At 37.0% G+C, this 15,718-nt stretch overlaps 1 protein-coding gene across 4 annotated transcripts; it reads left to right on the top strand.

Annotated features, from left to right (window-relative positions):
• The first annotated feature begins 463 nt into the window (after nt 1-463).
• Nucleotides 464-6,361, top strand: LOC107817269 (uncharacterized). 4 transcript variants are annotated; one of them, XM_016643071.2, is made up of 4 exons: nt 464-670; nt 2,922-2,990; nt 3,519-3,729; nt 4,352-4,770. In XM_016643071.2, the coding sequence occupies exons 1-3, from the start codon at nt 509-511 to the stop codon at nt 3,690-3,692; spliced, it is 405 nt and encodes a 134-aa protein (XP_016498557.1). In that variant the 5' UTR covers nt 464-508; the 3' UTR covers nt 3,693-3,729; nt 4,352-4,770. The 4 variants fall into 4 exon arrangements, with proteins under 4 accessions (XP_016498557.1, XP_075088957.1, XP_016498559.1 ...); XM_075232856.1 differs by lacking the exon at nt 4,352-4,770 and adding an exon at nt 6,141-6,361 and having other exon boundaries at nt 467-670; XM_016643073.2 differs by lacking the exon at nt 4,352-4,770 and adding an exon at nt 3,975-4,187 and having other exon boundaries at nt 467-670.
• Nucleotides 6,362-15,718: the final 9,357 nt, after the last annotated feature.

Here is a 15,718-nt window from a genome sequence, read left to right as displayed (position 1 = left end):
AAGAGTAGTGATGAGAACAAACTCTTTCCGACCAATCAGATCGAAGCATGACAAAACCACATTTGATTTGCCAGAACATGTCACTTGCATATGTGGCACGGTTTTATTGGTCTTTTAATTTGACTTAGCACGCCTTGTCATTTTGACATGCGACATGATCCTATTGGCTCTTCCGTATGACTTGACGTGCCACGTCACCGAGCTGGGCCTCTAGTAAAATAACATATTGGGTTTAAAAGCTGGCTTATCACCAAGCTGGGCTTATCATTTATAGTCCAATCGAATGGGCTGACCCAATAAATTTGGATTTATTTATTCAATCCATATTATATACTTAAACTAATATAATTATTCAAATTATATTACCCCAATAAATTTATTTAGATTAAAATATGTTGAATTTAAAATATAGTCAAAATTATTTTATGAATTCCACAAATTATTTTTTACTTTGGTTTGAAATATGCCAATCCATCAAACGGGCAAATGACCAAACCGAGAGAGAGAGATGAGAGGGGTGGGAGGGCCATTGTTATGCATCGGCGATCTGCTCAGCGACGTCGGAGAAAGTGACGCCAGCCATGATCAGCTTCCACCGCGCCCCACCATAACACCTTCACCGGACTACAAATCCAGCCTCCAACCTTCCGATCTAAACAACCTTTTCCAGGTTCTCTTCCTATAGTTACACATATACAATTTTATACTCATTCTTATTATTAGTTGCTTTGTCCTATAGTTTCTCTTTTAGGACTAACTTTTTTCAAACTTCTTTGATGATAAGCTTGGTGAATGTGAACGAAAAAGTCCAAACCAAAATACTAGCCTATTACTTTAATACTGACTAGTTGATGTTGCATATGTAGATCCTTTTCTCCATTGTGTCTGTTCATAGTTAATTCTGCATTAGTTCCGAGTGATGTTAGGTCTTTTTAGACTACTTCCCCCTATGCAATTTCCGATGTCACTTTGGGTCCCCGACTAATCAGGATTCGCGCCAGAACTTCTATTAAAGGGGAAACGCTCCGGCCAGGATTTATTCCACAAAATTATTTTTAGTTAGTGCTATAATTTTGTGAACACAAATGCTCTGGAAATTGAGATTTATCTCTGAAGTTAGTTAAAAGCTTGGTTCAGCACTGAGCCGGGGGAAGTGGGCGGGGATGTGAGGCTTGAATCACAGGTTATCCCAAGTAGAGGCAGCTTCAAGTACCTTGGGTTGGTTATCCACGGGGGAGGGGAGATCAATGAGGATGTCGCACACCGTATTGGGGTAGGATGGATGAAGTGAAGGTTAGCATCCGGATTTTTGTGTGACAAGAGAGTGCCAACGATACTCAAAGGTAAGTTCTATAAAGCGGTGGTTAGATCGGCCATGATGTATGGGGCTGAGTGTTGGCCTGTTAAGAACTCACATATCCAAAAGATAAAAGTAGCAGAAATGAGGATGTTGAGGTGGATGTGCGGGCACACTATGATGGACAAGATTAGAAATGATGATATTGGGGAGAAGGTACACGTGGCTCCCATTGATGACAAGATGCGGGAAGCGAAGCTTCGATGGTTCGGACATGTACAGAGGAGAAGCCCAGATGCTCCAGTAAGGAGGTGTGAGCGACTGGTTGTGGAGGGCACGAGAAGAGGTAGAGGGCTTAAGAAGTATTGGGGAGAAGTGATCAGGCAGGATATGACGAGGCTTCAGATTTCCGAGGATATGACACTTGATAGGAAGTTGTGGAGGTCTAGTATTACGGTTGTAGGCTAGGAGGTAGTTGAGTCTTGCGTTACCTTGTACTGTTGTGAGCCTAATCTGATAGGGTTTTTGTCTGAAATAGCTAGGGGCATTGTCGTGTCTTACTATTTTCTCTTTTCGGTACAGGACCTATTTACTAGCCGTCATTTTTGTTTTGCATTTTTTCTTCTGCATTTTATGTTCCTATTTTTCATATGATCTCTGTGGTGAAACTAATATTCTCTCCTTTTTGTTTTTCTTATTATCTTGAGCCGAGGGTCTTCCGGAAACAGCCTCTCTACTTCTTCGGGGTAGGGATAAGGTCTGCGTATATACTACCCTCCCCAGACCCCACTTGTGGGATTTACTGGGTTGTTGTTGTTGTTGTTGTTAGTTAAAAGCTTGCAGTAGGCAATAGGAATTGCTGCGACAAGAATTCTGTCACTATTGTTTGGGGAATATGAGGAGGTTGGAAACTGCATGCAACACATTACATTACAATCTGCGTGTTTGCATTCTCTAATCTATTCAGTGTCAAAATTCTGATGTATGTGAAAGTAATGTGTTCGAAATCATTTATTTTCTTACTGCTGCAATTAAGTTGATGGTTAAGGTCTACAAGTTCTCCTGCAAGCATTTGGTTCTTAATGATGAAAGTTAGGCTATGATGGGATGATAAACAGAAAAGAAATGAAAGGGGACTTTCTTAGATAAACATAAAAATCCTCGTATGACAAATCTACATTGCGAATATTACTAGCAATTGATTTTGATCAGCAAATGTGGTGAGGCAATTGATCAGCAAATATTACTAGGATTTTCTGATAAACATAAAAATCCTTGTATGAGTAAGGTCTGCGTACACACTACCCTTCCCAAACCTCACTTGTGGCATTAAACTAGGTTTTTTGTTGTTGTGTGACACAGAGAACTATGTTTTCTTCACCTGTTTTCCTGCTTCAGCCTAGCTTAGGATAGTTTGCACCTCAATTGGGGAAGTTTAATATCAGTGTACGGGTGGTAGTTTGTTTTGGAAGGGAACAATCTGCTATTCTGTGGTCTCTGTTAAAAGCACTACTTGATATAATGTAATGTCTAGGAGTTCGTTTTACTTTCTGATTACACTGGTATTAATCTTCCTTTAGATCTTTTAGTTTTATATCAACTTAATGTTTTGCTTATTGTTTAGGAAAACTATGAGCAGCTGAACAAAGCACTTGCTGGTACAGATCATTCATGGACGCATCTCACACTAGAGGTAATAAAAGTTGATATCATAGGAGAAGTTATAGAGGATACCTCGATAAGGAAGAGAGTACCAAAAGATTGAGACACAATATCTTTTATGTGTTAATCTTCAGGATCTTAAATATTTTTTATTCAACTTTATTTGGTGCTGCAGTAATATGTACCAATTGATCTAGTGACCTTATGATTTACAGCTGTGCATTTTTTCATGTTTGACGTGGAGTATTAATTTCGTATCGTATATAGTCTATGCTTCTATTATTACCAAAATAGGTAGACAGAGGATAAGCAGATGTAGTAATTGGTCACACAATTTGCTTTTCACATCGGCTCATTTCCAGATTTCCCATTTTGATACCAAAATGGTCTCTAAATCTGTTCTTATCCAATAAATAAAATAAAGAGGGAGGGAAGGAGACTCCAAAATGGGCTCTAAAATCCAATAAATAAAATAAAGAGGGAGGGAGGGAGACTCTAAATCTGTTTCTGTGTATGTTTTCACTTTACTAAGAGATTTTGCTTCTTTATTGCATTTTAGCTATGCACTGCTTTGGAGACTGCAAGCAAGTTGGTTCACTCGACCAATTCTAGTGTTGGCATGTTGAAGGATAAGGTTGAGGAGCTTTCGAAAGTCATTAGTAGAAGAGACTCAGCTATAGAAGCCGCAAAGGCCATTGAAGGCTCTCCAAAACAACCTGAGAGCACTCAGTGAAGATGTCTGATCATGACGATCAATTTCCAAGTTGAAGGTCAGCAGTCTTGTTTTAATCACTTCTAGCTTTTGCAAGGACATGCTTAGTTTGTTCGTGCCGTAAATATGCATGAATTAGATATATTTGCACTGGCAAAACTTAAGTTGCACTTGCTGCGGCTGCTTCCTGGTCGCCCCCTGGTTAAAATCTCTTGTCATTTATCCAGTGGCATCTGACTAGTTACTGCATTTCACTATGTAATCCTTTTATTGTAACCTTTGTTGTCATTATATTTAGTGTAGGTTGGACTTATGGTTTAGTGGATGGATTTCCTTGTAAGAACCAAAGGTGGCAGTCATTACTTACTTTTCCCTATCATATACAAAGCTCTTTCCTCTCTTGTGAAGCGAACTGCAGTAGTTAACAAAGCATGTAGGAAGTGCTGGCCTTTGGTTTTACGTACTGTAACAGAATCTTCCCTGATAATTTATTGGCAATGAAATATTCTTTTTTGATGTGCAAAAACCAGCACTAACATAATATTGGGAGAGTACAAAATTTATGCTTGATCTTACATCTATTCCTGTAGAAATGTTAGAAATTCAATCGATGAATCTACTTTATATGTATCTTTGAGTTTGCACCACTTAGCTAATTGGTACAATGACCTATGCTTCAGGTTATGTACAGACTGAGCCTTCCCGTCAAGACATCATAGAATTCATTCCTTCTTGTGAACCTGCAAAATAGTAGCGGTAAAGGGTTCCAGATCTTCTTTTCTCTGCTTAGAACTCCATCCAGTCCAGCACATCAGAAGTTACATTTACTGTCTGGGCATAGCTCAATCTACTCTAAGAACATTTACGAAAGACCCAATAATCGGGCTATTATGGGGCAGTGCAGAAGTAGAAAGATGTCCTATTATCTACTTCAAACAGGAAGTATTACCTGCAGAGTGATACCCTTTCTTTGTAGTTTGTTTTGTGTCTACTAAAAACAAGCAACCGTAGTTGGTGATTTGTTTTCTGTATCTTCTTCCATGTCATTGAATGTTGGATAGAGAGGAGATTACAGAAGCAAGATTCTATTGTGAAAATGCAATTTTTTGCCTTGACAATTGCACATTTAAATGTTCTGAAGAAATCTGGACTTCTTCTAATCTTCTGAGGACTTTTTCTGTACAGTCCAACTCCCAATAAAATAATTTCTTATGACCATATTTTCCTGCCAGTGGAGTGTCATTGGCCCGCGGTATCTCAGAGTTGGCTGCAAAAGAGAACAATGCAGGAAATTGCTCTATAAAGGGGGCAATGTCTTGACATTCATCTGCCGGAAGGATATCGTCCTTCCATTTCCAACTTTGAAGTGAGTCTTAGCACAACACTCTTCCCATAAGTTTCTGATGCATCTCTAGACACCAATCCGATATGTGTAGCTACTTTGCCTGGTACATCAAGGGTTCTGAGTGCCAAGCTTTGCTTGGATATTTCTCCAAAGTGTAATCATTATTGCTGTATCTCCACAACCTTTTTTATAGAAGTGCTTACTAAGAGCTCTCAGGATTAATTCAACACTTCTATCCTTTCTTCAGTGTCCCAGATGATTACTGATAATCTCTCCTCTCTTTATTGCCTTCCCACAGACAATTCTTCTCACTCTGTCAAATCTTCGTTGCATGTATACAGCCGGAAAGATGGACATCATGTATGAGTGCATCTAGTCCACAAGGGACAAGTATTGCCTTTTTCAATTCGAGGGTCTTCTTTCAACTTTCCCATTCACCCTTTTTCTAGATTTGTGATTGACTCCTAAAACCAGTCCCAAGTAAGTAGTTGGGAGGGACTCTAGACTGAAACCAACACTGTCATTTTTTTGAAGTCCTTGGGCAGAGTTGACAGTGTATATGCAGTTTCTGCTCAAGATAATATGGAGGCGTTAGAAACAGCTTCAAACAACGATTCTTCAGATGCCTTAATTGATTTTCATCTGCATCAGATAAAACGAGGGTGTCATCTATGTACAAACTGTGGGATATGATGATCTGATTTTGCCGCAATCCACCCACATTGAAGTCCAAGCCTTCTGCATGCAGCCTTAAGTATCATGCCAAGGCCTTTCATATCTAGGATGAAGAGAAAAGGAGATAAGGGTTCTCTTCGTCTTATGCCCTTCCAGATGGAAAGAATCCTTCAGGCTTTCCCATTTATGGTGATGGAATATTTGATTGAGGATATGTATAAGTGTATATAATCGATCCAAGTTTGCGTACCCTACTTGCCTTGGTAGGTTTACCACATACTCTAGTTGAAATAATGATAAAAATGCCTTTTCAATTCCTAATTGCGTAAAACACGGACGGTATTCTTGTTCTTTTTCCCCCTCATATCCAAACACAAATGTGTAATTACAATGGCATCCTTGATCTGCTTCCCTTAATGAATGAAGGCTAATTGTATACCTGATACCAGGTTGCTCATGACAATCTTCTGCCTTTCAACGATCAACTTAGCAACCGGCTGTATAAAAACCTTCCAACCAATCTTTATGTTATGTTCTTCTTCAGCTTCAAAGCACCACCATCTTTAGAATCAGTTCTATGTAAAAAGATTTGTTTTTTTGTTTTTGGTAGAAGGTTCGGAAAAAAAAGTTCTATGTAAAAGGAACTAAAGCTTTAAGAGCTTTTGGGCTGATGGTAAACAGCTCCAGTTTGCCTTGTATCGTTAGGTCCCCTATGCCCTTTTGGTAGCGGCAGAAATAAAAACTTGCAGTTGCAGAAATCAATCATCAATTTTAGATTTTGCTAATATTTACTTTATAGTGTTTGTTAGGGTTTTCTACTAATCAGATCAAAACAGAGAAACTTTCATTGAGGTCAATTTAGTGAAATGTTCGTTTAGAGTATTTCATGAATCGATGATACCGAACAACTTAGGCAGCACTTATTTTATACTACAAAGTGTTTTCTTTATTCAGTCGCAGAACACACGAAGTAATTTGTTTGAAGTACTTCATACTAGTAACTTATTTCTTAAAAAAGAAAACTCATCTGCAGTCCTAAATGAAACGCTAATTGGGGAAATGTAAAAGCGTTCAAAACTTTACAGTTATGCATTGTATCTAGGTAGCACAAAGGAACATGTTATACTTATTGGTGAATATTGGTATACAATAACAAAGCCCCAGTTTCAAACAAATATGCGCCTTAGTTTTAAAGAAATTGGGTTGGCTACATGAATTTTTATTGAGTAAACAATTTTATTCCTTCATAAGTAGTAACACATTCTTCAATCTACTAGGGGTGAAAATTTAGTTTCTGGCCAAATTTGATTCAAATGTCAAAGGTTCCCTAAAGTTTGAGCAAGAGATAACTTTTTACATCTCTAAAAATTTTGTAGTGTAAGCTGTCTTTGTTTAGAATCTATTTCTTACCATTTTTTTTTGGTTAACAAGGATAATTTATTAATATAAACTAAGTAGCATTACATTGTTCTATCATGGAAGTTCCATTGGGATCAAGTCCATAATTTGTAGAGTTAAAGGAGCTATTAAAAAAAAAAAAACAGAGGTGCCAGTTATAGCACAGATGTTCCCTAGACTAGCTAATTTATTACATGAACTCTCTAAAATAATTCTAGTAAGGCAGGATCCTTTTTTATCTGCTAGAAGTTGATAACAACAAAGTGAGAAGCGTTAGAAAGTTTCACTTGAGTGTTGAAATAGTCCAACTAGATACTTTCTGTTGCCAAAAAATGGGCTATTTCTTACAACTTTCACTCATCAAAGTTCCTCTTAAAATCTTCTAAATTCACCCTTGTAAACTAGTATAGTTAACTAAAATAAGAAAAGTATTAAATTTGTTTGTTATTGCAATTTAATAAAGGAGAAGTTAGGCCCTATCCACTTTTTTCCCTTCTCATTTTTTTTAATACCCAGCTAAAAGAAGTCAAACTAGCTACTATAAACTAAGGTTGTTTAACGGGTGGGCCGGGCTGGGTTAGGATTTTTTGTACCCGTACGGGTTATGGTCCGGGTTGGGGCTTACCGGGTTTAACGGGTTCGGATTCATTCGGATAAAAATTGAACCGTACGAATTACGGGTTGAGGGGGGCGGGCCGGGCCGGATTTAGTGTATTTTTTAAGTTTTTTTGTATTTTGTATAACTATTGTAAGTTATATTAATATAAAGAATACAAGTAAGATGGAAAAAAATTACACTTATAAATTTCAAGTGCTACATTTATTTCAAAATTCAAACTTACAAATTGAAAGGTTTACATTTAGCAACAAGTAAATTAACCAAAAAAGAGTAAATTCAAAGGTTAAAAAGAGTAAATTCAATGGTTTTGCATTGCCTTAGTAAGTTCTTCATAATCAATATGGACTGAGTGACCTTCTTCTGGAGTGTTAAATTCGGATGGGTTACCATGTGTTAATATATCTTCAAGTTCCTCGTCTTCTGGGCTATCAACATCTTCACGTCCTTGATTTCTTCGTTCCGATCTAATCCAATCTCTGAAACATACTAAAACTTCCAAAGTATTGCTTCCCAATGAGTGACGGGTGTCTCCAAGTTGTTATCTTGCTTGACTAAATGCACTCTCTGATGCAACAGTTGAAATTGACACATTCAGTACGTCCCGAGCCATAGCGAAAAGAACATGAAATTGCTTTCCATTCTCATGCCACCATCCCAACGGTGAAAATTCCTTTGTGCGAGGCTCTTTTTGCTTCTGCAAGTAGAATTGAAGTTCATCAATGTTCCTGCTACTGGTTTGAGTGATAGAAAATGTAGAAAAAATATTAAAACTATCTGATGTAACATTCATCATCCACAGTAGCAGAAGTGGTACAGTGCATAGTGGGATTAACATTGCCTACACTACGAGCAGCATCATCAATTACATTTGCATAATAATTATATAATTGTTGTAAATATTCATTTAGCTTGTTCATACAAGTATATAAATCTGGGGTTTCAGTTGGTCCAATCTCCATATAAGTATATAAAGCATTCATTAATTGGTGATAACCAGACATCTTAATAGAAGAATTTAAAACAACACCAATTAAGTAAATCAGAGGAATTGGAATGAAATATTTTTTGAATTTTGCTTGCATTTTTTCAACAACATCCCTATATTTTTCTTTCTTTTTAAATTCAAAGAATAGAAAAGAAATTTCAACTATATGTACTAAAGCCATAGTAACAGTAGGGTAATATGCTCCAAAAAACTCAACAGTAGCTGTATAAAATTTATGTAAAAATTTAATAACATCATTAATGACCTCCCAAGTAGTAGTTGTTAACATACGGTTTGAATCAGTACAATGCGCATTAGCAACTTCAGTTATTGGGAATCTATATTTGTAGCAACATTTTAAAAATATATATGTATAATTCCATCTAGTAACAATTTCGTCTGGCATGAATTTGGGTTTAAGGTTATATTGGACACACTTATTCTTAAATTTCTTTATTCTAGATTGTCTATTATTTCCTTGAATAACACCAACTGCTCTTATAACATGAGTAATCTCAGTTGAAAATAAATCAAGGTCACGTTTAACAATTAAATTATAAACATGACATGCACACCTAACATGAAAAATTTCATCAATAGGTGGTTGCAAATGCAGTTTTAATATTGAAATTGCGGCATTATTGTTAGAAGCATTATCAAAAGACATACACAATACTTTTTGCTTGAGATTATAAAATTCAACACATTCACAAATAGTACTACTTATAAATGCAGCAGTATGACTTTGATCTTCATCATATTTAAAAGCGATAATATGTTTTTGCATACAAGTAGTATCATCTATCCAATGACATGTAATTGTCAAATAATCATTTCCATTAACAGCATGGCCAATATCAAAAGTTAGACAAACTCTACAAGGAAGGTGGCTAAACAAATAACGTATGTATGTTTGATATTGTCCATGAAGTCTAAAGATATCAGCTCTACAAGTACTTCTAGGGATACCTTTAAATAAAGGATTGTAAATCCTTTGAATATACATAATAAGATATGATGAAGAAGCAAAAGAAAAAGGAAGACAACCCAAAGCAATCATTTTTGCTAACTCCTCACGATCCTTCATTTTATCATATTTCACAAGACTACCAGTAGTAGGGTTTAGAGTTGATTGATTTCCATCTCCATCAGATCCCCATTCTATAGGATGCTCAGTTCTCATATGTCTACTAAGTGTCCCAGTCCCCCGTAATTATCCCCCTGTCTTATGTTTAAAAGTATCATTACAAAGTTTACATTTAACTCTATCAGTACCTTCTATTTCCTTAAAGAATTTCCAAACCTTACTTCTTTTTCTACGATTACTAGTCGGGGCCACATGTGGTCTACTACTAGCAACATGACCGCCACCCCTGCTAGCAGCTCCAACACTACTAGGTGTAAGTGGTATCTGATCTTCTATTTCTAATTCATTATCATCTATACCAAAATCTTCCTGCAGTTGTTCATAATCTATATTATTATCAGGTAATGTTTCAGGAATATTTGGAGAGGTATTTAAATTACTAACAGATGCTGAAGCTGAAGTACTACCTCTTTTTTTTATTTCCCCGATTAGTAACCTTGTTACAAACTCTTTTTGCAGCATTAAACATATTGTAAAAATTTAACTACTAGCAACAAAACAAATAAAAATGCAAATAAAATAGTAAATAAGAGAAAGAGTTGGAGGGAGTGCACCGAATTCGGCAATAAATTGAGCGCTTGATGATTTCGCAACTCCAATGTTACCACGAAGAAACGTCAATTGTTCCAATTTTGAAGTTCAATTGTTCAAACTTCAAAAAATAAATACTACGATAAATTAAATTCCAAAAAAAAAATAGCCAAATAGTTGATTGCACTTTAATAGGTGAAGAATGAAGATTGAAGAATGAGAGAATATGAGAATTGAGATTGAGAATTGAGAGATGAGTGAAGAAATGAGGAAGAGGGGGGAGGGGGGTATTTATAGATTTTGAAAGGGGGGTTAATTTAAAAAAAAAACCCAAAATTGGGCTAATTGTGCAATTCACCCGTTGGGCAACGATCATTTTCTGAAATGGACCGTTGCCAACGGTCAGATCTGGCCCAAATTTTAAAAAAAAATTATTTTTTTTACCGTTAAACCGGTCTGGTTAACCGGTTTAACGGTACTATTCATCCAACGGGTTGTACCGGTCCTGGAAACCGATATTTCAAATGTGAACGGTGCAACCCGCGTGACCCCCTTAACCCAGCCTCGTTATACCGGTCTGGGCCGGTTCCGATTTTAACCGGTTTGGGCCGGTTCGGAATCGGGTTGACCCGGCCCGTTTAACACCTTTACTATAAACCCAGCCAATTCAAGCCAAGTCAAAACAAAGCCAAGCCAAACCAAATCAAGTCAAGCTAAGCATAGTCAAATCAAGCTAGGCTAAGCCAAATGGGTAAAAATAAGTTGGGATGAGTGGGTAGGTAGGGATAATTAATTTAATTGGGTAGGTATGTATTTTAAATAGTTTTTAAATTGGTAGGAAAGAGTAATTATTTTAAGTTCAATATGTATTTTACATAAATTGCTCGGGTCCATCGAAGCTAATTTGTGGAGTCTAACTTTCTGTAATAAGATCATGGACGTGCATTGGCTACTTATAGAAATATGAGAGAAAGCTAGTTTCTTCAAATTGCATTTTCTATTCTAATATGGGTCAGTAAGTTTTTACCCTTCCACTTTGATGCAAGTGGCAACCGCTCTCGATTTCTGAGTAATACACATTCTCTTCTTCTTTTCCAACTTATTAAAATTCCTCGCAAAGACTAGTCAAAATCACTCGCTTTTAGTAATTCCTAGCAACTAGTCAATGATACACGCAAAACTATGACTTCAAGTTTATTAAAATACTAGTGCTGAAATATTTTGAGATTCTTCAAGTACAGATTAGCACCAATAAAGTATGGCAAATACAATATTAAAAATATCAATAAACAATTAACTATTTATATCTCAAGTCACTGAACTTATGCCAAGACAATTCAAATTTGAAAACTTTTTAATTTAGGAATCTGACTGGAGCATAAACTTTATAGGTCCATTCTAGGGGTGGGAAACGGGCAGGTCGGATCAGATATGAGCGGGTCAAAAACGAATAATTTTAAAAACAGGTAAATTATCCGACCCGACCCATATTTAATACAGATAAAAAATGAGTTATCCAACGGATATGGATATGGCTCTTGATCGGGATAATTCCTAGTCTTCCAAACTTGATGAACCCCTAATTTGAGTCTTTACAAATATAAAAGTTAATTCGTTAGTTATCCATTGGTAATCCATCTGGTTATCCATTTTCTAAGTGGATAATATGATTCTTATCCATATTCGACAAGTATTCTTGTAATGACTTTCTTTCTTCAGCATCATTCCTTGTAGCATTTGCATCTATACCTATTTTTTTGGGTCACGTTTTAACTTGTGCCCGCTTTGCAAAAAAAATTGCAAGCGTACCCACTTTTTCGCGTAACTTCAGCATACGGGGCTGAAGTACCAAAGGCAATCACGCAAAACTTCAGCATTCTAGTAGACGGGCCTGAAGTAGCAAAGGCAATACGCTGAAGTTTTTTTTGTCTTGGATAAGCTTTTTCGAAAACTTCAGCACTAAATAAGCTGAAGTTTTTTTGTCCTGGATTCATTAGTTTTGTCATAAAACTTTTTCAAAAACTTCAGCAGAAGATGCTTAAGCTATTTATTTCATTTGTAAAAACTTCAGCACTAAATAAGCTGAAGTTTTTTTGTCCTGGATAAGTTTTTTCAAAAACTTCAGCAGAAGATGCTGAAGTTATTTAGTTCATTTGTAAAAACTTCAGCACTATATAAGCTAAAGTTTTTTTTGTCCTGGATTCATTAGTTTTGTCATAAAGCTTTTTCAAAAACTTCAGCAGAAGATGATGAAGTTATTTAGTTCATTTGTAAAAACTTCAGCACTATATATGCTGAAGTTTTTGAAGAAGTTTTCTAACATACTAGATAAATAATAAAGTTTTCTAACATACTAGATAAATAATCACCTTATTCTTTCATAGTGTATTACTACTATTAAATAATCTGATTGCCAATAGCATCTAAATCATAAATTTTGGAAACAATAAACGTGAAAAGAACAGAATTATGTGGAAATATTCACAAATTATTGTCTACCAACTTACGTAATTATTTATAATTTATTTTTAAACAATCTGATAAACATACTTATGACAATCATCCCATGAACTGAAGTTTCATAGCAGTACCAACAGAAGAAGAAGAAGAAGAAGAAGGAGGAGGAGGAGGAGGAGGAGGAGGAGAAAGAGTCTGAAGTTGTTTAAAAAGTGGTACAAATTAATTTTTTTTTTTTAAAAATATGTATAAGTTAAATGGGGGCGATCAAATAGGCGCCACGTGTAATTTTTACGCAACTATCATATCTACATAAATAATTAGAGCAGTAATCCTGCCGTGTTGTTTCTTTAAAAATAAAGTATGGTATGAGTTGCTTTGATCGTATCCAATCAGTCATAGACTTCGTGAATTTCCCAAATATTGTATTGATCACTTATCTCTACAACAATGTTACAACCAGTATTTATAATACAGTGAAGCTAGTAGACTAGGAAATAAAATATCTTACACCTATACAATCTCTTACTAATGAAATAAAATAAAATCAAATAATGTAAAAGAACTCTATTGAGTCATAGAATATCACGGAGAATATCTCAGAAAATCTCAACATGACCTACATCTCGGAGTTTTATAACCAATATTCTTTTCTACGAAGTAGCATTTCCATAAGTAGAGGATGAAACCCTTGCTTGTTTATCCCGACGAGGGATTCAGATAAGAAAAGAGTTCCAAACCTTTATGCATGCACCTCCGTACAAGTGCTGCATACAAGTTCCGGCCAGGATGATTGAGAAAGATTCAATCAATTTGAACCACAAAAGAAAAGTATAGTGGCTAGGAAAGCTCCGGAGATTCTATAGGAAATTGAAAGCGTCGAAGTAAGCTGTGGCTTATAAATAGGAAGATGAGGAGATAACACCTTATTCCTTTCAAGGTTGTACCTTGTCGTAAGTTCTCGCCGTCTCCATTGCGTGCTTCTTCAGTATCTCCTCAGGAAGCAGCAAAAGGATGCAGCAAACTAGAAGATTAAGATGGCACCGCAACTAGCCTAGCTTTTACTTTCTTTCAAATCACAACCAAGAATGTGGCTGAATTCTGGGCCATCTACTGTGGCCTTATGTTGGCATGAGATTTGGGTTACAAGCAGGTCATTCTTATATCCATTTTACATGCATTTTCTTCTTGTTCAATTTTCTCTTAATCATTGTAAGTTGCAATTATAATTAAAAACAAAAATAGAGCATTGCAGCTTAACAACTTCAAAATAACAATTCTGATTGCAGATATAAACTTTTTTATTTCTAAACTTTTTTGGTCGACATCACGACACCCACATTGATCGGGTACTCGTCTATAATAGAGGCGACTGGAACTGGCCGCGGGATAGGAAGGTTTATTTCATTCTGGCATGGGTCTAGTCTGTTGCATACAAAAGTCTGCCATCCCTTCGCCTCGAAGTTCAGGGTGTTTCGCTGAATAGGAATCCCTGCTGTGATCCATGGTGATGGTGGTCCCTGGGCTGCAAGAATCTCAGCAAGCCATGGGCGAGCTGCATCTCCCATCGCCAGCTTTTCCAAGTACTGTGCAGGCTCAACATCCTCAAATCCCAAATAGGTGTTCAATGTATGCTGGTCAAATCGCACCTTGAGGTTTCTCACTTTAGTTGTCTTTGTCCCTTTCTTGATCCCCATTGGCATAGAATTCCCGGACAAGGTATTCCTTTGCATCCACTATGCTTTGGGTGAACCACATCCACCCCTTCCGCTCTCGGAACTACCTTAAAGCTGCTGGATTGTACTTTTCAAGATCTTTCAATTGGAATTATTGCTCAAGAGTGAGTGATCTCACTGGCCACCACTCTTGGAAGCTAGTGAAGGCAGCCAGACCAACAAACTGGTCCTTCCATACCTCTTTCTTCTTCGACCTCTCAAGGCCGTCATATGTAGTATCTCTCCCTTGGCCATCATCTGGAATATCATCAACTATAGTTGCTAGTGCCTCAGGGACAAGTATAGAGGAGGACTCCGAAGCCTGATTGGCACTCTCCGAACCCTCAGAGGTGTTATGTGATGAGGAAGGCTCGTCCCGAAGTTGATACCTCCCCGGTGGCTTTGATTGGACAGACAACTGCTCTTGAATTGAGTTTCCCTCCGATGCTTCCCTAGATGGGGCATAAGAACTGGATTCAGAGGGCTCTACATTTCTTACTTAGCTGGCTGTAGGCTTTTTGGTGATTATCTTTTGGAGGGTGAGGGGTAAAGTACTTTTGCCTCGGCCTCTAGAAGGTTCACCCCTCCCCTTTGAAGTATCACCACGGCCTCGAGATCTAACCATTTTCTGTAACAAGCAACAACATGAGTCAGTTATAATTCAAGTGCAAACAGACAGTGAACAGACAATGTAAAGCATTCTTGCGAGGTGATGGAGTGAGATCCGTACAATTATAAGTGCGACCGCAGGCAGAACATAGCAAACCACACAATTTGATCTTGCGATCGCAGAACAAGATCTGCGGTCCGCGCAATTATTAGTGCAACTGCAGAACTGGAGTGCGGTCTGCACATTTTCTATCATGGCCGCACATCAGATTCACCAAAATTCAACTCTTTGAAGATAGAGATTGGACTGTTTTGCAGTTGTACTCACTTTTCTGCGGCCGTGATAGGATTTCTGCGATTCGCACAATTTCAAGTGCGGTCTCAGAATCATGCTTGACCCAAGACCCTAATCTCAACTTCTGCGGACTGCACAATTTCTTATGCAGCTGCAGATTTTAAAACATTTATGAATAGAGTTCTAGGGTTAGAAAGTTTTGCACAATTTTGACATGGTATTAACATTGAAGCATGAAAATCAAGTTACCCATTCCCCCATAGAGCAATTA

Source organism: Nicotiana tabacum, chromosome 16 (assembly GCF_000715075.1).
Source record: "Nicotiana tabacum cultivar K326 chromosome 16, ASM71507v2, whole genome shotgun sequence".
NCBI classification, from domain to species: domain Eukaryota; kingdom Viridiplantae; phylum Streptophyta; class Magnoliopsida; order Solanales; family Solanaceae; genus Nicotiana; species Nicotiana tabacum.
Note: the sequence above shows the minus strand (reverse complement) of the source record. Positions and strands in the feature narration are given on the sequence as shown.